General features: G+C 41.4%; 1 protein-coding gene across 5 annotated transcripts in view; it reads right to left on the bottom strand.

The window, feature by feature from the left end:
- Positions 1-22,547, bottom strand: part of ALDH18A1 (aldehyde dehydrogenase 18 family member A1) — a 33,693-nt gene that overhangs the window by 2,855 nt on the left and 8,291 nt on the right. For 4 of the 5 annotated variants that reach the window (XR_010069328.1, XM_063321895.1, XM_063321894.1 and 1 more), the window contains 12 exons: positions 21,206-21,364; positions 20,540-20,630; positions 18,530-18,654; positions 14,347-14,491; positions 11,202-11,275; positions 10,434-10,533; positions 9,083-9,303; positions 5,549-5,686; positions 5,245-5,440; positions 4,971-5,092; positions 2,514-2,700; positions 909-1,004 (listed from right to left, as the gene is read on the bottom strand). Coding sequence is in view for 4 of the 5 variants with exons in the window: in XM_063321895.1 (XP_063177965.1) it covers positions 909-1,004; positions 2,514-2,700; positions 4,971-5,092; positions 5,245-5,440; positions 5,549-5,686; positions 9,083-9,303; positions 10,434-10,533; positions 11,202-11,275; positions 14,347-14,491; positions 18,530-18,654; positions 20,540-20,630; positions 21,206-21,364 (1,654 nt within the window). In the remaining variant the exon portion in view is untranslated. The remainder of the gene's footprint in view (positions 1-908; positions 1,005-2,513; positions 2,701-4,970; positions 5,093-5,244; positions 5,441-5,548; positions 5,687-9,082; positions 9,304-10,433; positions 10,534-11,201; positions 11,276-14,346; positions 14,492-18,529; positions 18,655-20,539; positions 20,631-21,205; positions 21,365-22,547) is intronic. The other variant, XM_063321896.1, reaches the window with a different exon arrangement.

Consider the following 22,547-nt stretch of genomic DNA (forward strand, 5'->3'; position numbering starts at 1 on the left):
CCTTTCAACGACCCGTCTTTCTCTGCTCCTCGCCAAATGCCAGAAGTTATGTTTGCCTGTTCTGATTTAAAAGCTAGAGAAACTTAACTATTACATTATAAATTGTAATGTTTATACTTCTGGCTGTTACAGAGTTACTTTTACAGAGAAAGATGCAAGACAGGTATCTCTTAGACTTGTTTCCTAAGGGTTTAATTTTTTATTTAAAAAAAAAAGCGCTAAATTAGTCAAGCCTTTTTTTATCATTTTGAGGAGATATTGCAAGACCCTAACTCGAATTTTTTAATCACATAGAACACTGAATGTTCCAGCTGACACAGTAATAACCTGTTATAGAGATTTCCGATTTTCTGCCTCAGGAAAGAATGCTTCCCTTGACTTCTGCAATTCACAGCAGGCGCACCTGTTTGTTAAAGCAACTGATACTCAGTTTGGTTCCTGCCTTTCATTCCTCAACACTGCAGGGCTGGCACACTGGGCAGAGCTGTCTGCCCAGCAGGAACAAAGCATGGCATTCTTCACAGCATCATTAGAAAGATAAACAAAAGAAACACTGTTCACCGGTTTCACACCCTGTGTTGCATTGTTCTATCGTTACATGCAATGCAACATACTTTATTCTGATTGAATAGCGCTTCCAAGGATCCAAAACATCTTTGCTCCCTTCTGCTAAATTAATCTACACAGTCTGTATAGCAGTATTAGCTAGTTCTGGCAGAAAAGAATTATCAAACTATCTGCTGTTTCACATGGATGAAAGGTCTAGGCTCCAACTTTTGCTACTTTACCTTTCCTGAAAACCTTACATTAGACAGTAAGATCAGAGACTAATCCTATCTTCCAGGATTCAGACTGCTATGCTTTTCTCACAAGAGCAAATCACATCCCTGCAGTGTTTTCTCTCTTACCAAGTCCAAATCTATAGCCGTCAGAGAATCGGGTACTGGCATTCCAGAAAACACAAGCACTGTCCACATGCTGGAGGAAGAACTCTGCTGTTTTCTCTGGGAAAGAGGCAGAGAGAAAAATAAAATCCAGTACATACAGAACGATCATGCACTCCAATAAACATAACATAATGCAGTGAACAGATAGAACAATACCACTCTCACATGCACCTTACCAGACAGTGTTTAAACAGCCTGTGCTAAGACATGTTCATTTACACCTTCTTCCCAGTATGCTTACGAAGTAGACACAGCTGCAAATGCTACAAGTAGCTTGCAAAGATAAGAAGAATGGAAAAAGATGTCTAATTCTAAATACATCCAGTCTAGAACCTGCAAATGGGGATAGGTGTATGACTGGGGAGAAAGAACAGCTTCCCCAAATATTATTTTGCTGTCAAACTGAGAACATTAAACTACAGAGTCAGCTCTCCGTTAGCCTCAAACATGGAATTATTCTAGATAATGAAAAATCCTAAACTAAATTGCTATTGGAGCTAAAATTTGGGAAATGCAATGCAGAAATACCACACGGAATCAGTTTAACACAGAACATGCAAGACCTGAGCAAGCTCAAGCAGAGATATGCAAGTCTTAGTCCTCTGGAGTACCCAGTTCTCTTTAAGGCTGTGAGCTGCAGGTCAGTCGCCCTCAGCAACAAGATGAACACTGAACATCAGCTCTATTTCCAGTACACTCCCCAGCAAATCACTAGTGCACCAGGTCCTGTGGCAGTAGGTCATGGTACCAAATGCATGCCTTTTAGTGACGCTCATTTAAGCTCGGCAGGCAGTACAGAAACAGAGGCCTGCTTGACTCACACACTGATCAACCGCAGCCGAACACTACCTCACTGCGGCTGATTCTCGGCAGTTCCAGGCTGGGTCTGAGGGTCAGCCTTTGGCTGGGCGCAGCTCTAGCCAGGCTGTGACTCAGCAGTGCTCAAACTGCGGGCAGTACAGGTGCTCGGGATGGGAGCTGCACAAAGGAGCACAAGTTCACAACTAAGAGGCAAGTAACTGGGAATTGAGATAAATGTAGCTTTTATACTAGGGATGCAGAAGTGGGAAGTAAAGGACTGGGAGAGATAGGGGGAAATCATCTGTGGTCCTTGCTTGCAAGATATAAAAATGACACAGGAAGACAAAGTGGATAAAGTACGATCTTCCCTACAATCCCTATTCCCTCCAATGAGTTACTATAGAAGCTCACCTCATCAGCCTTTAGAGGCCTAAGGACAACTCCAGGATGCAGGAGGTGTTCCTGCAAACCCCTCTGATGCAGCATGTCTGCACAACACAGGAACACAAAGCAATCTGCCTGGCAAGAGCACATGCATCAGCCATTGGCCAATTGCTGGAGCACATTCCTTAACGTCCCGGAATAAGGGCCACACAATACGTTTTTCCTGAGCTAAACAGGACTGTAGGCACATTTAGTTCATAGGCCTCCAGCTGGCTATGCCTACTACAGACCCAAGAGAAGAATAACTACTGCAATACACTAACACCAAGAATTGTCAGTCAAACCAAACCAGTAGCTTAAAGAAGCAGATGGATCACTAACCATTCTCTGTGATGATAACATCTGTATGAGAACTTCCATACTTGTGGATGTGTTCAACAGCCTCTTGGACACTGTCCACCACCTCAATGCAGCACTCCAGGTCCCCATATTCTGTGCGGAGAGATTTCACCTCTGAAGGGCTGAACGTCAAGTAAGACGCAAACTTTGGGCCAGCGTGAATCTTCACCTGCAATACCAGAAACATTTTGTGCTGCTGACCATACCAATGCCTTCCAGGTGAAACTGAGGCTTCTTGTACTCTTTCTGGGATGGTGTTATTTTTCTTCATAGCAGTCCCTATGGTGCTATGTTTGGACTTGTGATTCAAACAGTGACGAACATACACTGATGTTTTGGCTGTTGCTGAACAGCGCTCGCACAGCATCAAGGCTTTTCTCTTTTTCTCCCACTCTGTACCCCCAGCAAGAAGGCTGGGAGTGTGCAGGAAGCTAGGAGGGGACCCAACCACGGCGGCTGACCCAAATTGATCATATAATGCCATATAACGTCATGTACAACAACACAAATGGAGGGAAGGGGTTTTTTGAAGAAGGGAGGCATTGCTCAGAGAGTGGCTGAGCACTGGTCTACTTGTTGCAGATAGTGAGTAATTAGCGTTGCCTCCCTTGTGTGGGTTTTTGGGGTTGTTTTTTTGTTTGGCGTTTCCCCCCCCCTGTTTTTTTTCCTCTTTTTCCCCTTTCATCTTCCTCTTTCCTTCACTTATCAAATTATCTTTCTTTCATCCCACGAGGTTCCTTGCTTTTGCTCCTCTTATTCTTGCCCCGGTCCCACTTGGGGCAGGGGAGAGTGAATAGAGCGCCTGGATGGTGCTCAGCTGCTGACTGGGGTTAACCCACAACATCTGTGGATCAAATGTTCACTGCATGCAGCATAACAAAAACAAGCCTACACTTTGGGAAATTTAGCAGACCTGTGAACTAGCGACAAGGTACAATAGCTGACATGCTAGGCTGGCTACCTACCATGACATACTCCTAGTTCAGGACTCATTTCAAATTATTTAAAGTAACAGCATCACAAAGTCACCAGGCAGGAGGACAGTACAACACTAGTACTGGGAAAACAGCTAAAATATTGCAGCCAGCCCTTAAGCCAAATGACTTAAGATCTTGAATGGCTTTTATTTTGCTTTTATTTTGTAAACTGACACCAGCCCTCTCTGAAGCATGTTTCAGACACAAAACTCACACAGGTATTTTTCATTTGTTATAAAGATGATCTAGCAGATTATCAACCTCTGCGTTTAATCATAGCACTGGAGACAGCTAAACAATGAGAGGTAATTTAGAACTGATACAGCAGAGAAATCCCCATGCAAATGAAACACAGGAATTTTTGACAAGACAAACATAAATGGGAAATAAGGCACAAGTCTGCAAAATTTGAAATGTTTTAAGAAGGTTATCTGTAAAATGGCATTTTCTTGTGCAACTGCAAATTACTTTAATTGCATAATCCTGCCAAATATTTGCATGTGTCTTGTTGTCAGGTCAGATTAGACAGAGGTAACATCCTCCCCACTGCATTAGGATCTGAGTGGGTGGTGTTGGAAATGCACTAGTCTTCACGTTCCTCCCATCCAAAATCCAGAGATCTGCCTTTCACTCTACCCTTCCCAAGAAACAAAACAAGACATGAAAAAATCCATTAAGTGAGGACTTGCTCCTGATTACCTATCAACTTCTTTTACTGTGACCTTTTCAACATCAACACGACCTCTCTATTTTACCTGCATTAATCATTGCCTGTACCCTCTATTTGCCAAATACAAACTGCTGTGTGAAAATCCTCAACTTATGTGCAATTCACACTACCTCATGGATATTTCTCTCCCTATGCATCTCTGCTACCTTTACTGACAAAGTATTACCCATGTCAAGACAATTAATTAGTATACTCGCCTTTCGCTGTTCCTTTGACATGCTAGAAGAGAAAATGGGTGGGGATAAAGGGCATGCAGGATGAAATGTTTAAAAAAAATGTTGATGAAGCAGATTCAGAAAGGAGAAAAGCTGAAAGGGAATTCACTTGGGCAAGAAGCTAAATTAATACATTCAAGAAGAGGCTTTGCATCTGGGAGGTTAATGGCAATTAAGTCAGAATCAAGAAGGGTAGAGAAAGGGTTGCATATATGCTCTTCTAAGACAGAATATGATTTTTTTTCCCTATGTAAAAGGAAGTATTTATATCCCAATAATGGCACATAGCTGTCCTGAAGAAGCTGCTTTCAGATCATTTCTACAGGAAAAACTTGGGGTTATGTGGAGAAGCAAAGAAAGTTCTCCATAAGTTCATTTACATGTACCGAGAGACAAATGGATAACTTGTGTTATGCCATCATAAAACTAAACAGGGCTACACCAGCTAGACCAAATGCTTCTAAAAGCGTTAGAAAAAAAAAAAAACAACAACAAAACAAAAGTATGAGTGACTAACCTGTTCTACTCTCAACATGTCTATGATCTGATCAAACAACGGGGTTCTCAGCAAGTCTCGATGAATTAAGAGAGTTTCCAGAGCATTACAGGCAGCAGGATATTCACACTTTGAGTCTCTGACTGAGGTTTAAGAGTAGATAATTGGTTACGTAACATTTACAACAAAGATTTTCAACAGCACATGAATTATCAATTATGATAACCATATCACATACTCCAAATATGAAGTTCAGTTACACCCATGAGATTCAAGTCACCCTCTCCCAGCTTACTTATTCGTGTGACCTTCTCAACGCTGGCATCTGTGTCCACATATACATGACAGATCCCTTCGCTGTGTCCCATCACTGGGATTCCCTTAGCAGCTTTCTGGATATTCCTGACTAGCTGCGATGAACCACGTGGAATGATTAGATCTATCAGCTTATCCAAACGGCAGAGATCTTCCACTTCTTCTCTTGTGTTCACCTGTGATAGTTGCAATACAAACAGTCTATGGTTTGAACTCCCAAGTTCTGCCCATACTTTTTATGCATACCATAGCAAAGAATTGTTGATTTAATTCTAGGCACTTACTAGTTGCACTGCGTCTTTGACTCCGTGAAGGGAGAGTGCTTCTTGTGTCAGATGATGAAGGATTTGATTGCTATGTGCTGCCTCTTTTCCTCCTTTAAGCAGTAAGCCATTTCCACTAGCAATGGCCAAAGCAGAAACCTGTCAGAAAATAAATTATTTAAGGAAAAAAAAAAAAAAAGGGGGGGTGGGCGGAAAAGTAATCTATCTTTTCTGTTGGAATAACAACCACAAAATAGATTAGGAACAGTATTTTTAAACCTGTCAATTTACTCAATGTTAATCTACAGTTATCATTTTATGTCACCAAAAATCATTATAAGTAACAGCACATTTAACTCCAGAAATGAGATGTGTTAGTGTTTCAGGAACAAACTTGAGTTTTCAGGGTACTAGTGCCAGGGGAAAACTGCAGTGGACACATCAGAGAAAACCCTGGGTACAGGCTCTGCTATGAATTGGGTAGCTGCATGGGCAATCACCCCAAGGAGAATAATTTTAAGTGCAAGAACTCTTGACCCTAATCACTCTGGCAGAAAGTGTCTAATGAGTTCTTCCTATGAGCAGGAAGAACATTTTCATTGTGCTGCCTAAAACAGGAGTCATAAATAGACACCACTAGCCATAAGTGTGGGAAAAAAGCCTTCTAGACAATACACCCAGCATCACCTGTTATCACTTTGCTTTCACATTTATAACCAGGAAGAATGACTGGCATTGTTGCCTTTCTGTTTAAGGAGCCAGATTTCACCCATTTAAGTCCAGCAACACAACATTTCAAAAAAAAAAAAAATGCTCCAAAGAAGCCACCGTTTATTGGAAGTTAGATAAAAAATTACTTCTGCTGTTGAAAACATATACCCAATTTGCTCAATCTCCAGACATTCATTCCTATTACTGTTTTTGCCACTAAACTGAAAACCTCTTTAACAGAGGGGTGGTAGTTTTTTTATTGTTTGTTTCAGCTTTTTGTTCTTTTCTACCTAGGAGTATGTCAGACATGATAAAGCGTTCTTCCCAGACTTATTTTACTTTTGTACCCCTTTTTGTCTTCCTCACTCCAATCCCATTCACAGTGGCCTCGCAATTCGTCTGCCTATTTGAAAAAAAATAGCACATGCTCCTTTAGAAAATAAAATCACTCCCTCTCCAGAACCTTTTAGAATGAACAAATTAAGCATGTGACAACAATCACAATATTTGATGTTGTATCTCATCCTGATGTCAGCAATTTGAAAAGAATATTGAAATGTAAGAAATACTTCGGAAAAATACACTGAAGTATTATAGTCTAAGAAGCCTGTCTTACATAAATATTTTGTGTCTTTAACTTATAAAACTAGACACTAAAAAGCAGTCTGATTGTATTTTGAAAGTATCTTGTAAGCATCTGCCTCTCCAGAGGTCAGTACCACAAGGGAACGCTAAACAAATAAGCTTATTCAAATAAAGAATTCTGCTCTGCAGGCATAAGATTAAAAGAAAGGTTATGAACTGATTTGAAAAAAGTGAAAAGCAAAAAAATTATCAAGAATTAAGACACAAAAATAAAAAAGTGTTGTGATTAAAAGTAGAACAGAAGATAAAGGGTTTCAAAACAGTTCAGTTCCTTCAAAGGACATGTAGAGCATGACTATACTTCTCAGAGCAACAACTGGATTTTATGGAATCTATAGGAATTAGCCTGTGAAGGATGCTCACAGTTTGGCCTTGTAAATATTGGTGGCAAACATGCTATTTGTATATGCTCGTTGGAAGCTTATTAAATCTTAACTGGTAATCTGCAATAGTTTCACCTTTACTGCAGCTCAAGACTGAACTCTGCATAAGCTATCTCCAGGGAGCAAATCGAGTATGCTCTCTTTCAGGACAAAGTCAAATTTCCTCTGTAATTCCTTACCCGAACAAGCATGAGATGCAGTAGTAAACTAAGAGGAGGGAATTGCTCCCCTGCACTCAGAGACCATCCTACTATCAGCTACAGCATGGGACAGAAACCATGCAATTCAAACACGGAGGTATCAAAGATGAACCTCTGAAGCTGCATCAGAGAACCCGGATGAGAATATGTGAGCAGGAGGCTGACAGAAAGAAAAGCAACTACCAAGACAAGCTATTCCAAGTCTGTAAAATAAAGGGGGGGGGGGGGGAAGCCAGCAAGAGTCAGTCAGGTGTAAGTTTAGAGATAAGACAAAGGGGAGGAGAAAGAAGGAGACATGAGCTACACAAGGCAAGAGACCAGGGTTAAAGTCCAGGCAGACAGACTAGAATTCAACCAGGAAACATACTGGTTATCTATGAAGAACAGACCTAGCAGCAAGGAGCTAATAATGGTAGACAAGGGAGACTAGTGCCTTTTCATTTCATGGGAACTTTGCCTAGAGCATACTCCCTTTCAGTATGAAATGGGGACCACTCACAAAATTCAGGCATGAAGTACCAAGCTACCCACTGTCCGAGTCTCACTTCGAAGTCTTTTGAAGTGCCTGTACCCATCACTTTTTCCTCAAACACCTACTCACATATCAAAGAATTCCTCAATCAATCTTCCTAGAGACCTAATGTTAATTGTAGGAAATGTGTTGATAATTCTTTTTTGTTTGTTTTCCTTTAAAAATATACTACGGTTACTCAGTAAAGTAGTTGGGAGTTAGAAACTATGATCAAGGTTGCCTCTGCAACATTAGTTTGCCCCCGTATTTTCATGCATTATAACAGCATTTACTCAGAGCAATATTCCCACACAGCACTGCAGATGAAGGTGTTTGCCTTTAAGATGCCTGCCTTATTCCTGGAACAAGATAAATGACATTCACTTACAGTACACTGTTCAAGATTTTCACTACCCTTTCCAGCAACTTCAGTACTTCAGAACTTAGAACACCATTCTTCTTCATACCCACCTCACTACAACTGAGTAAAAGCTATCATTCTGCCCCACTGTAGGCAAGCAGTATCAGTACAGGACAGACCACTCAAAGCCTGGAACTTCTGTGCTTTCTGTATTCAGCCTTTTTTTAATTTATTTTTTTTATCATGTATTCCTAACAGTTACAGCTAATTACTAGCATCTGTATTAAACAGTTCCTGTTCAACCCCAGCCTGCAGTTCAGCTGTATGCAGCATGGACAGATAAAACAAGTGCTCATTGGTAGGAGTCCCCAAGCTGTGAGTTCGGCACTGAACACACATTCATAAAACACATGCAGGAACTGCACGATCTGAATGTAAGATAACTCCTTCCATATGTCAAGGTGGGTTAAAAAAAAAACAAAACAAAACAAAAAAAAACAACCAAAAAAACAAACCCCCAACAAAACAGCCCTGTATAACTGAACAGTGCAGAAGCAAGTCCTGAGATTATCTCTGCAGGAAAAATAGGGATGCCAACAAAATCAACTTTAGAAGAATCCAAGAATCCAAGTCTTGTCCTTTAAGACAAGACTTCTTGCAGCCTCCCAGTTGCTCACCAATAGAAACACTCTTTCTTTTGTCATCAAAGAATTCCCAACAGTGTAATCTGCCCTCCTTACACACCTGTGGAAGACAGTCAGGACGGGACTCAAAGATGACGAGAAGGACGCCAATAGGCACCGTCACCTGCTCCAAATCCAGGTCTTTCGCTATTCGTGTTCGTCGAATTACACGGCCGACACTGTCCTGTGAGGATGCTGCAATCTGACGCAGACCAATAGCCAAGCTGTTCAGCTTTGATGTAGACAGACTTAGACGTTTCAACAAAGGAAGTGCCAATCTCCCTAAAAGAAAGAAAAAATTGTGCTAGAGACAGATTGGTCTGTCTAGCCTCATGCAAAAGCAACTTTAGTGGTGAACCTAAGGAAAATTCAGGCATTTACATGCCCTATCAAAAAACCTACCCGAGATGAAAAATGCAAAGCATTAAGTCTGGTAGCCACAATAAAACCACTCAAATGTGGCAATGATTTTACACACCACCACATTTTCATTTAATGTGGTTTAAGTGATTTGTATATGAAAAAACATCAACATCCATACATAAGGTTTATCCTATTTCAGGTACTGCTATATGTCTGAATTTCTTACACATTTCTACCCTTGCACTAATTCTAGAAGATTCAGGCAGTAATTTCATCTTTCTGTTTTACAGATAGAAATCCCAAAGCACAGACACACACATAGTGTTTCTGTTTAAGAAAGACTGGGCAAGAACTGCCTGAATTTTTTAATCTGAACACGTTCAAACAGTAAGTTAACCCAGCAATGTACCTTCAAGTACTCTGGTCAAGTAAAAAAAGGGTTCCCTGGCGTCTTCCACAAAGTATTACAATTCATGATGTGTTATTTTCATACATTTGCTATCCCTGTACGTACACATCCCAATCTCAACTTCTCAATGAATGCATCAATCTAACATAGAAGAATGGGTTTAATCCAAGCCACCTAAAGAGAACCTTCCTCAATCAGAAGGGGACAAGGTTCTTTTCGGAGAGCACCAGTTTAAGCATAGAGATGACAGACTTCCCCTCAGAAGCCAAACATTATCTTAACCAGCACAGAAAATACTCACATTAAGCATGACAGTAACAGACATCATGTTTGTTATGTTCCATTTCTAAAGTGAGCCTCCTTTGGCAAAATGGGAGCACTAATTTTTACTTTTTTTATAATATACTGCTTAGTGTTTTGCAAGGCCTCAGTATCTTCTCTGATGAAGGCATCTGTTTTATGTAATTAAGGAAGCTGCAGCTGTTTACACTGACAAGCTCTCAAGGTCCAGTATTCGCTAATCTGTGACAGCCATACAACCCAATCCCACATGACAGAAGATTCTAGTTCTGCTCACTTCCTTCGAAGCCCAAAGAGGTTCAAGACAACAGGATTACCGTGGAAGGACTTAAAATATTACCTTTACTTTCAGCCTCTTCTAAGTCCTTTTTGTTTGCCAAGAGAATTTCTTCTCTCTGGTCAGTTAGTAAATCAGCAAGACGATAAATAATCTCTGCTCTCTGAAAGAGAAAACAGTTTCTGAACTGACTTCTTACACAAAGCCTGTGCTATTTGACATCTGGTTCATTTCAGTCCACTTATGTTGACCACAGTCTCTCACTGTCTTGACCCCCCAAATACTTGCAGCCAGCTGATTTTTCCAGCCTGCATCACATTAAAAAACAAGGCTGAACACTGCTTCAATCTTTACTTTCTTTTTATCATCTTGCTTTCCCATGCCCAGTCTTCTTCACCAAACTCACAAAGTTCTTCCTTTAAGACCACCTTGTCTTCCTCACAAGAGATGCCACATTTTACCTACCCAGCTGCAGACGAGTAATTGATTGTCTACAGCTCCTCTTTTGCATACACTACACACAGAAGTGAACGGAGCAGGTTATTCCAGGCAATTCTTCAGCAGCTCTGATCACAATTCATTTCTGTGTGATATCCAACACTATTACAATTTTTATAAACCCCACATGAAAGCATATATTACCTCATAGCCCTAAGGTACATTATCTTTCTGCTTTTCTCATCTCTTTAAGCATGCTACAATCCAAATGATGGATCTGGCACGCAAATAATAGATTCTTGTCCCAGGGGGCCCATTTTTGCTATAAATCCACGTTGTAAAACTTGCCACACATTCACAAGATTAACAAGTGAGGCCATACTGTTCTGTCACCTGTTCAGGCTGTAGAGCCGCCAGGGCCCTGCCACCAGCTCGTGCCATTTCACCTTGCTGCTCTACTGTAGGACCTGCAAAAAAAGCCAAAAATATGCCATGCAGACAAAGTAACTGCACATATGGAAGTGAACAATAGCCCTTCCATCTTCTGGTTCTCTGCTCAAAGCAGGAAAGGAGGTACAGAGTCTCAAACAGACATATTCAAGAAACCTGTTGTATGCTAGAACGGGAAAATCTGTACCTGACACAAAGTACTGTTATGGTCCCCAAACATAAAGAGTCATCAGAGAGATTCTGTAAGGTCACCATCTCTGAGGCAAGTGTGCACCATGTATCAAAAAGACCTGACAAAGGCAAAAGCTAAGTCTCAGGACACGGTAGCCTACCGAAAGAAAGGAGGCAAACTTTGAAAAGTTTAAGTATCCACCTGAGGAAAAAAGACAGGATTATAAAATAGCATGGGAATGTACAAACAATGATGGAAGCCAAAATCCAATCTAAGTAATAGCTTGCAGAATTGCTTTCCTTCTGTCTCTCCCCGTGTGCATTTTAAAAGGGATCCTATAGAAGAAAGGTGGGATTTTTCTTCTTTTCTGTCAGGACCTCAAAGAATCTGTCTCAAACTGAAATTACATGGAACAGGTTACTTCTGTTTCTATTTCAAAACAAGTCACCAGGTTCAGGCAGCATTTCCCCAAAGGGTTCTTAAGTAGCTCATGGATAAACTAAGTCATGATTTTAAACTCTCCTGAAATTGCCTGTAAAGCAGATGACTTGAAGGTGAGAAATATGACCCAGCTTCCATTTAAGAAGAGTCCCATGGAAATTGCCAGAGCAGGAATTCCAATGTTATGGAAAATATCAAAAGATATAGCGGGAAGTATAAGAAAAGAACTTCTGGACATGTGATTAATGGGATTTATTTAAGAAGTGTTAAAACAGCGTTTTAAAGCGAAGTCATACTTTACAAAGTATGGTGTATTTTGGTCTTGATAAAAGTGACATGTATGTAAGCAAATATAGTCGGCTTTAAAAAGTTACTTGAATTTCCAAATTTTGTTCTTTGGAAAATAGAAGACAAAGAGAGGACTGGAGTAAATACTTGCCACAATAGCAGAAGAGTGTCAGTAAAATTCCACAGGGATATTCGCCATTTGCCATATCTGTAAGTGACTCAGAATGGGGTCACAAGACGAAAAGCTTTACTGCTGATACAAATTTATTATGGTGAGACTAACTGGAAAATGTAACTATCACACTTTTTCCTAGAAAGTAGCTTTCAGAGGAGGACACCAAGTTGAACACAATCCAGTGGCACGCCCTTGCCGCAAACATGGCCAACGGTGTCCTGGGCTGCCTTGCGAGGAGTGCTGGAGCAGGTCGAGGGAGGGGACCCTCCCCCTCTGCTCAGCACTGGTGAGGCCACACCTGGAGTGCTGTGCCCAGCGCTGGGCTCCCCGGTACCAGAGAGACACAGACACTGCAGAGAGAGTCCAACAAAGAGGATGAAGGGACTGGAGCACCTCTCATATGAGGAAAGGCTGACAGAGCCGGGACTGTTTAGCCTGGAGAAGGCGGCTCAGGGGGGATCTCATTAGTAAGTACAAATACCTGAAGAGAGGGTGTAAAGAAGATGGAGACAGGCTTTTTTCAGTGGTGCCTAGTGGCAGGATAGAGGCAATGGACACGAACTGAAACACGGGAGGTGCCTCCCATCTGGAAGGACTTTTGCATTGTGAGGATGATCAAGCACTGGCACAGGTTGTCCAGGGAGGTTGTGGAGCCTCCATTCTTTGAGATACTTAAAAGCTGTCTGGACAGTCCTGGGCAACCTGCTTGAGCAGAGGGTAGGACCAGATGACCCTGCTGTCTGTCATACTGTCCCTTCAAACCTCAGGCATTCGGCAATTCTGCAATTTCCTCTGCAGCCAAGTTACTAAGCCATGAAACAGCAAATGAAATTCAAATCAGATAATCATGAAGCAATGTAGAGGGGAAGAGGAAAAATCAGACCTCAGTATTGTAACAAACAATACTACACAAACATCATCTCAGTGAACATAAACATCAAAAAGCAAATTACATGTTTGGAACTATTAGAAAAGGCATAGAGAACAGAAAACACCATCAGTCTTATCAAAACTCAGTTAATCCTGCCATTATAAATTAAAGCTTCATTTGCATGTTGAACACTATGTGAAATTTTGTTTTTTGCCCATCTCAAAAGGGCTACAATACAATGAAAACAATTTCAAACAAGAGAAACGGGGATGACCAAGTTTTCGGAACAGCTTCAGTAATGTCTAAGACCAAACCTCTTGCACACAGAAAAGAGATGGTGAGAGGAAAGACGATGTCTCACATCTTCAAAGTTGAACGGGGGCTGGTTGCCCATACAGGCAGCAGGGTCATCAAATTAAGCTATCAGGAAGAAAATTCAAAATGTCCCCCAACCCCAAATTAAAGCAAGCAGTTCTTCATTTAGTTTTAGCTCCAGAGTTTACAGAGTATCCAGCTAAGGCTCTTGACTATCATGACATAGAGCCCTGTGGATGCTAAGTCTTTACACGGGTTCAAAGGATGATTTGACAAATTCATACAAGAAATTCATTGAAGATTATTATATGCAAAGTATCACTCCATATTTGTCCTATTCTGCTACGGTCACAGATCTTTGGTCTGACTTCCTCCAGCGATTGTTACACTGTCCCAGCAATGCAGTGGCAGGAAAATATTCTTACCTACAATACTAGAAGACCAAGTCCTAAAAGGAATTTATGATAAAAAATAAAACTATTTTTGCTAAGATAGTGTTTACTATCTTAGTTCAGCAGCACATTCTATGTCCACATTTTCACGCTGAAATTGTCCATCCTCGATGATAACCCCTAGGACTAAAAATGGTAAAAATTCTACTCACTGCATTCTTCAAATGCAAGTCTGATGCTGCATTTTATCAGCTGGAGGGAACCAGAGCAGAGGATTCAACATTTTCTACTCCTACTTTAGGAAATGCCTTTCAAAATCCGTTCTTCAAGCAGGGTATGGTTTCCCAGTTATCATACAGGTCTAGCCAAATTTTAATTCTAACCTTTCAGGAAATGTCTACAACTCTCAATGTACACATTACTTCTGTACTCACCTGCAGGTTTTACCTCTGAAAAAAAAGTTCCAACTTTCTTCCCTTCCACAATATCTGTGATGACATGACCCGAGATCTTTGGGTGGGTTCCATTTGCAATCACTACAGACGTGCCTCCTTGGAGGGCCCACAGAGCTGCTTTCACCTACAGAAAAGGATAGAGGCAGTTCCAGGAAACTCACTTGTTATTTGAATCACCACTCTCAAACAGACTTCCTGCTCCACTTTGATCTCCAGATTGACCACTTACGCTTTCAAAGAGCATTCAACACACCTCTGGAACTTCCATAATGTAGCATTGAATGAGATCACTTATTTTCACTTTACCTCCCCTTTCTTAACTAGCTGCCACTTTATAAGCGTACTTCAACTTTTCCTAAAAGCCTATTTTTTTCATGACTTCAGCAAGAGCACTTTGGTCCTATGTTCTTTTTCACCATTACTTTATGTTGCAAGTTCTTCTTACTGTTTGAAGAAACCCAAATTTCATTTTTGAAAAGATTCTGTTGCCATTTTCCCTGACATTGATTAGCCATCAATAACTAACCCACTTTAAGTGACCACGTGATATTACTTGTACTGCTGAGCACTATTCTTGCTCAGGTCCTAGCCGTTACCATATAATGTTAAAATATTGATCAATACCTTTAAGCTGTCTGATTTGCTCCCTTAAAGTTTGATCAGCCAAAGCACTCCTCATGGGTCTGCTTAAGATGCAGAGGTATTCTCATTGTTTCTAACCCCTTGGTGAAGCTATGAAGTTTGCTGAAGAGTTACTCAGGTTTCCACATATTTTTACCTGCTTTGCTCACATTTCCTGGTCATGTTCTCATCGGATTTTTTATTTATTTGCTTCTACTTTTTGCTTGGGAATACACCTATTGTCTTAATAGTTGCTTCTTTCAGTAGGCTCTATTTGAAGACTTTGCACTTCTTCAGTTTTTAATTGTATGCGTTTTATTTGGTATTCTTCCCCCTTTTTGTAGTTATTTTGGAGGAGGATTCTGTAAATATAGCATTTAGGAGTCATCTTCAAAGGTCAGGACCACAGCATACTAAGCAATGTATGGAAGCAACACACATAAGATCTAAGGCAAGAAGCAAGTCTGAAACACGAACAATCTGATGTCCACAGGCTGGGTACTGAAATCAGTGATACTACCAGATCACCTGTGTGCCAAAGGCTGACACGGAGGGTGGGTGGGTGGGTAGTCAGGCACGATAATCAACAAGAGCTCTATGAAATTCAGGGGCTGTATCTCTGTAGGCATTGCCCTAATATCAAGGGCAACACGAGTTCCCTTTCTAACTTCAGTGTTGGCATAATGAAGTTTCCTTAGTCCTTCTACAGAATGTTAAGCTTACAGCAGGGTCAGCTTATTAGTAAAGGTCCTTTGAAATCTCCACGTAGTCCTAAGATTAACCTAGGCAATTCAATGATTCTTTCCACACACTTGAGTCATTGTTTAAGGCATCACAACATGATTTCTCTAAAATTTCCCCTCCTTCAACATTTCACTGGTTCATGTCAAAATACAAAAACACAAACCCAAATTCCAGATGTTACCTGCTGAAGAGGTATTGCCTGTGGTCTCCTTCGCTTCTTTTCCCAATCAAGGTATGGGCAGCATTATTCCACCACTATATTTAACTACATGTCATTTATTTTACTGCAAAAGCTTCTCTGCTTCCTCGATTAGGTATTACAGTCCATATTCACTGGGAGACAACACCTGTCAGATATGCCTATCACATCAAACTCTTGACTACCACAAGACCATCAACTGCTCCATTTTTGGTCAAGTTTCATGCTGATAATAAAGGTTTGCACCTAGAGCTACCATCTGTTTATTCTATTATCGATGTTACAGTTTTCAAAAAATATCGCCCAATTCTCAACTGTAACAAATTTTTGTTTCAACAGCAGCATTGACATTTGCCTCTATGTGACAGGATTAAAGATACCAAATATCTCTAACAGATTATTATTTTTACAAGTACTCTCTGACCTCGGCAGCTTTCCCCTCAATACCCAGAACTGTTTAAACTATTCCAGAGGCCAGACGAAGGGAAAGTTGTTTCTAAACAAGCTCTGTACATCCCATAGTTACAAAATCATTACACTCAAATTCCTCCTCCTTTTGCCACCTTCCCATCCGTGCTCTGATACTGAAGTATGCCTTATTTGATTCTTCAGAAAAGGAAATAAAACATAAGATAACTGGTGAAGAATTTCACTTTGGTCTTTCCCTGCTTAGTCAAAATCTACTTCAGTTTTTACAGATAACCTTCCAAAAGGGTCTTTAGGAAACCCGCACCAATTAGTACTATTGTAGTGCATATGCCAGCACCATGAGAGACATATGCTAAAGTCTCACACCACCACCACGTTTACGCACTCAGCAATGAATACTGAGGATGTCCGACTGTACACGGCACTGAAAACCACGGGCCCTCCTACTCATCTTGGATTCAAGAACTAAAGTACCTTGGTCACCATCTATACATCCTTCAGAAGCAAACAGCACATGTACAAACTCAGAAAAGAGAGGTATCGAATCAGATTCAAGTGACAGGGATTACCAAAGTCTTTGGATTATCACGTGAGAAAGAAGTGAGGACTGACTCTTATTTGAATTTAAAACATCAACTTAATACAGTTCCAAATTTCATATTTTTAAAACTACTGGAATGTAATTCATTAGTTGCTCTTTTCAATTCACATGGACCTAAGAAAGAGAGAAACTAAAGCAATCCATACACCATTCCAGGGTACTCACAGAATAGCTGAGGCTGGAAAGGATCTCTGGAGATCATATAGCCCAACCACCTGCTCAAAGGAGGGTCAGCTAGAGCAAGTTACTCAAGACACCATCCAGTCAGGTTTTGAACATCTCCAAATGTGGAGATTCCACAAGCTCTCTCAGCAACCTGCTCCAGCAACCTCACTGTAAAATTCTTACACTTCAATTTAATTTCTTGTATTTCAGCCTGTGCCCATTGCCTCTTGTCTGTTCCCTGGATACCACTCAGAAGAGTCTGTCTCTGTCTTCTCTACACCTTCCATTCAAGTATTTATACACAAATCTTTTCTTCTCCGGGGTAGACAGTCCTGGCTCTCAGCCCCTCCTAGTGTGACAAATGCTCTGATTCTTTAATCATATTCATGGCTCTCCATTGGGATTCACTGTAGTACACCATGTCCTTCCTGTACCACGGTGCCCAGGACCAGACACAACTCTACAGATATGGTCTCATTAATGCTGAGTAGGGGGAAATAATCGTTTCCCTCAACCTGCTGGCCAAACCCAGAATGTTGTTGGCCTACTTTGCCCAAAGTGCAAATCATACCATGGTTTGGGTTGGAAGGGACTTTAAAGATCATTTCGTTCCACCCCCCTGCCCAGGGCAGGGACACCTCCCACTAGACCAGGTTGCTCAAAGCCCCATCCAACTTGGTCCTGAATACCTCCAGGGATGGGGCAGCCACAGCTTCTCTGGGCAACCTGGGCCGGCATCTCACCACCCTCACAGGAAACAATTTCTTCCTAATACCTAATCTAAATCTCCCCTCTTTCAGTATAAAACCATTACCCCTTGTCCTATCACTACAGTCCCTCACAGAGTCCCTCCCCGTTTCTCCTGTAGGCCCGCTTCAGGTACTGGAAGGCTGCTATAAGGTCTCCCCAGAGCCTTCTTTTCTCCAGGCTGAACAACCCCAACTCTCTCAGCCTGTCTTCATAGCAGAGGTGCTCCAGCCCTCTGATCATCTTCATGGCCTCCCCTGGCCCTGCTCCAACAGGTCTATATCCTTACTGTGCTAGAGGACTCCAGAGCTGGACACAGTACTCCATGTGGGGTCTCACGAGAGAGAGATTCTACCCCTCTACCCTCTAGAGGGGTAGAATCACCTACATATTGCTGGCTCACGTTCCACTTCATGTCTACCAGGACCACTATGTCCTTTTTTCAGTGAATCTGCATTCCAGCCAGTCAACTCACCAGCCCACACCAGTGAACGGAGTTGTTCCTCTCTAGGGGTAGGACCCAGCATTTCCCATCATTGAGCTCCATAAAGTTCCTGTCTGCCCATTCCTGCAACCTGTCAAGATCCATCATCTATCTCCCTTTCCCACATCTCCCTTTCCTTCCCAATAACAAAGCATATGTTCCAGATTTCTACCTTGGCTTCCATGCCTCCCATTCCCACCCGGGACTTGGTTCCAAATGTTACAGATTGCTGGTCTCCTGGGTAGAATATGTCAATGAGCTTTGCATCATCAGATCCCGGAGGGCTGTCAAAGAGTCCTAAAATAAAAAATAAAAATCTGTCAGGTATATACCCTCACCTCCAAAGCTCATCCATGAAAAAAGACCAAAAAAAACCCAACAAAACCCATAAGGCTGAAAAGATGTATTGCACTTTACAGGATTGAAAACTGTCAGTGAACCCTGCTTTTTGTGGGACCGAAAGCATGAAACACTTAACAGGCAGACTCGAGAAGTACAGCTTTATTGAAAGCATAATGAATAACACACTGAAACCCCACATGCTAAATATCAGCATGCAAGCTGGGAGGTAGTGACATTTGGTTGAGGTTAGAGAGACAGTTTACAGCTTTTATATGTTCAAAATCAAGGCTCACATATACAAGCCCACAACCGAACAGGCAAAGGATAGTCCCCCTCACCAAAATTTCAGATTATATTCTTCAATGCTGGGTGGTACAGTGAAAAACTGGGCAATTCAGAAATATGTAAAAAGGGTAATTATCAAATTCCGCTAAGAAGGAACACAACACTACAGAGACGTACTCTTATTAATTTTTTTTAAAAATCTGGTCATTTTATGTAACTATGTTTGCAGTTGAATGACACTTCAGTTTACCCAACACGATAAACCTAAACTCTACCACCACACTTCCCAGATATTCTATGTGAACAAATACTGGCGTTACAATCTAGAGAGCACAAGTACAGACTATCTGTGTCCTTCCTTGATAGCTTGGGAGGGAGAAGACACACACCTTCCCATAAACAAGATGTCACATTGAATGAGTAAGTTTGGAGGATGGGGGTGTTGGGTGTTAATTTTTTTTTTACAAGTTGTTTTGACTATTGTTTTTATGAGTTGTTCTCAGACAGATATTTCAACTAGAATCAACCATGAAATCCAGCTGAATCTGCTAAAATAAACTGTGTTTACGGAAAGGCACCTCCTTCCTCCTCAGGGCCTACAGTGTCTGACAAAGTCCAGGATTCACTGAAAGAAACACATCTGGAGAAGATGAAAAGACTATGTGACTTGGGTGATGCGGACTGCACTCATCTGGAACTCCACCCACTACCTTCCTCTCTCTAGAAAAGGAATTTCAACATCCATAGGTGACAGCAACTCAGCTCAAGACTAGAGCATTGTAAGCCAAATGTCTGGGAGACAGAAAAAGCTAGCAAATTCCAGGTATGTGGAAGGCAATGACCAGGACTTGTAATGCACCTGTAATTCACTGAAAGACAGAACCTGCTGCCAGAAGAAACAAACTATTGAACAGTATTAGGTTTGCACTCCTCATTTGAAACACACACCCTTTATCCTGCATATTACTCATGACTGTATCATACAATTCTGAGAAGCTAACGGAAGTACTACAGTACATATCATAGAATCATAAAATGGTTTAGGTTGGAAGGGACCTTAAAGACCATCTAGTTCCAAACCCCCTGGCCGGGCCACGGACACCTCCCACTAGAACAGGTTGCTCAAAGCCCCATCCAACTTGGTCCTGAATACCTCCAGGGATGGGGCAGCCACAGCTTCTCTGGGCAACCTGGGCCAGGGTCTCACCGCCTTTCGAGCACAGAACTTCTTCCTAATATCTAATCTAGATCTCCCCTCTTTCAGTTTAAAACCATTACCCCTTGTCCTATCAGTACCCTCTCTGATACGGTATTCTGGGCTCTGGAACAAGTCTCAAGCTCACACGCATTCTCACCCACCCAGATTCAACAGCGTGGCAGACAGAGTCTTTGGCTTATACATCAGGACTGGATATATGCCTTAAGGAGTTATGTGGTACGTTGTAATTGTTCCTGTAAAATATATGAACTAAAACCCAAATACAGTAATACCTAGTTGGTTTGACTATCTGATGTACTTCGATAAAACAAGAAAGTAAAGAAATGACTCACAAACCTTCTACATCTGAGAGAACGATCAGGAGATCAGTTTTCATTTCCACAGCCAGCCGTGCTGCCAGACTGTCGTTATCCTTCACACTAATCACCTGCAATGCACATACATATCAGCAGCACTGAAAAGCAGGAGGAACTAGGAAATATTTCATTGCAACATATAAAAGCAAGCTCTCTCAGCACTACCAAATCCTTCTGAGCTATTTTGTTGACACCCACTGGAAACTTGGTGATCTCTGTGTGAAAATACACACATTTTTGGAATGCAGTAAAGCAGTATCTTTACTGTGACAAGCAGTGCGATCAGTACCTGTGTCCTCCACCTTGCTGCAGTGACAGAACAAGAGGTACTGACCCTGCTTTAAGTGGGGGTGCTGCACCAGATGACCTGCAGAAGTCCCTTCCAACTTCAACTATTCAGTGAAAACCAAATTGGACATGCTTGCTTGTGGCAGAGCAGACGTCATCTGCCCTGCTTTCACCCCACAGCACTGTATCATGTCAGAAACAGCCAGGTCAGCATAGTCTTCCACTACCCTCTGTCCACATTACCAGTTTTGTATGCCTGTTTCCCTGCTGCAGGCTTTAGAGGTCCCCAATTATTAGTGTATTACACGTTAGTGCGGTACCCAAGCAGGACCCAACCCCCTTGCAATACTTTACCCACATTTACCCCCTGCAGATCACTGTTTGGCTCTGGAGGTGGAACAACAGCATCATTAGTGTTAATTATAGGGACAATATTCATTCTTAAAAGCTCGTGCAATGTTCCATTTAAGTTCCGACGCTTCTGTTCATCATGGAAATCTAGGTTGGTGACTAAAATCTGAAAGGAGGAAAAAAAATAAATATACTTAGCCTACCACTTTTCACAAGAACATCGTAAACATACGTATTAACGTATCATAACAGATCAGTCATGCCCTTCGGGACACTAAAGAAACATAAGCCACATTTAAAAGATAAAGAATACAAGCAAGAAAGATTACTGAAGACACTACCTTTCCTGTTTTCCCTCCCACTGTACTGTTTCTGCTGCTGCAAGCAAAGGGATGCTTTCTCTCAAGACTTCTCTTCAACTCTAGAACCCACTTGCTTTTCTGAAAGAATGTTGGTCTTAAAGCTCCCTGCATGCAAACACCACCCCTTTGTTTTGGGATTTTAAGACACACAAAAAACCTCAATGTCTGCTCTGATGAGAAGATTTTTTCATTTTTACTCTGCTATTGGACATTTGAGAACCAAGCAAACAACTCCACCACACAAATGTTAGAATAGCACTTGCAATCAATGTGTACACTGACGTTTTTGGCATGGGCAGTTAATTCTTTTAAATCAAAGGACTGACAGTTGTCTGCAGACTTGAACAAGATTATAATCCAGCACAATTTATAGTGATTACTAGCTATACTGTAAACACTTTAGTGATATCAGCTATACTACATAACAGGAAGAAGTTTCTCCAAGCGAGACTTCATATTAGGCTCCTAAATTCATAACAAGTATCTGAACAAGTGAGGCCTTACACTTGATGCAATACTGTATTCTCAGAGTATTTAAAATAAGTAAAGTGTGTTTAAGTTCAACTAATACAGTTGCAGCATTCAGTACATGTAGAAGACCCAAGCTAGGGATACCATCACGCAGAAGTTAGAAAGGTTCGAGGAGAAGATGGAAAGCAAGTTCTGAAGTTTGGACATACACTTGTGTCAGCTTTACAGAACGTGTGGCAGCTCAGCCACCTGTGATTTTTAAACCCTCACTTTGGATCACCAACTTTAGCTTTTGTGAAGAGCTCAGACCAGAGCTTGACCAGACCTCACCCTGTACATAAGAGCAGGACACAAATGAACTCCAAAAAGAAAAAGCATATTTCCTTCACCTTGACAACAGATAACTCCATTTCAGAAATACTTAGAAAGGCACTCCTGTGTAAGCCACCATTCGTGCTACAATAAGCCCCAAAAGTAGGATGGCAATGGAAGTGCAAGGCTATAGTAAAAGATCGC

The sequence above is a fragment of the Chroicocephalus ridibundus genome, unplaced genomic scaffold (genome assembly GCF_963924245.1).
Source record: "Chroicocephalus ridibundus unplaced genomic scaffold, bChrRid1.1 SCAFFOLD_228, whole genome shotgun sequence".
NCBI lineage: Eukaryota > Metazoa > Chordata > Aves > Charadriiformes > Laridae > Chroicocephalus > Chroicocephalus ridibundus.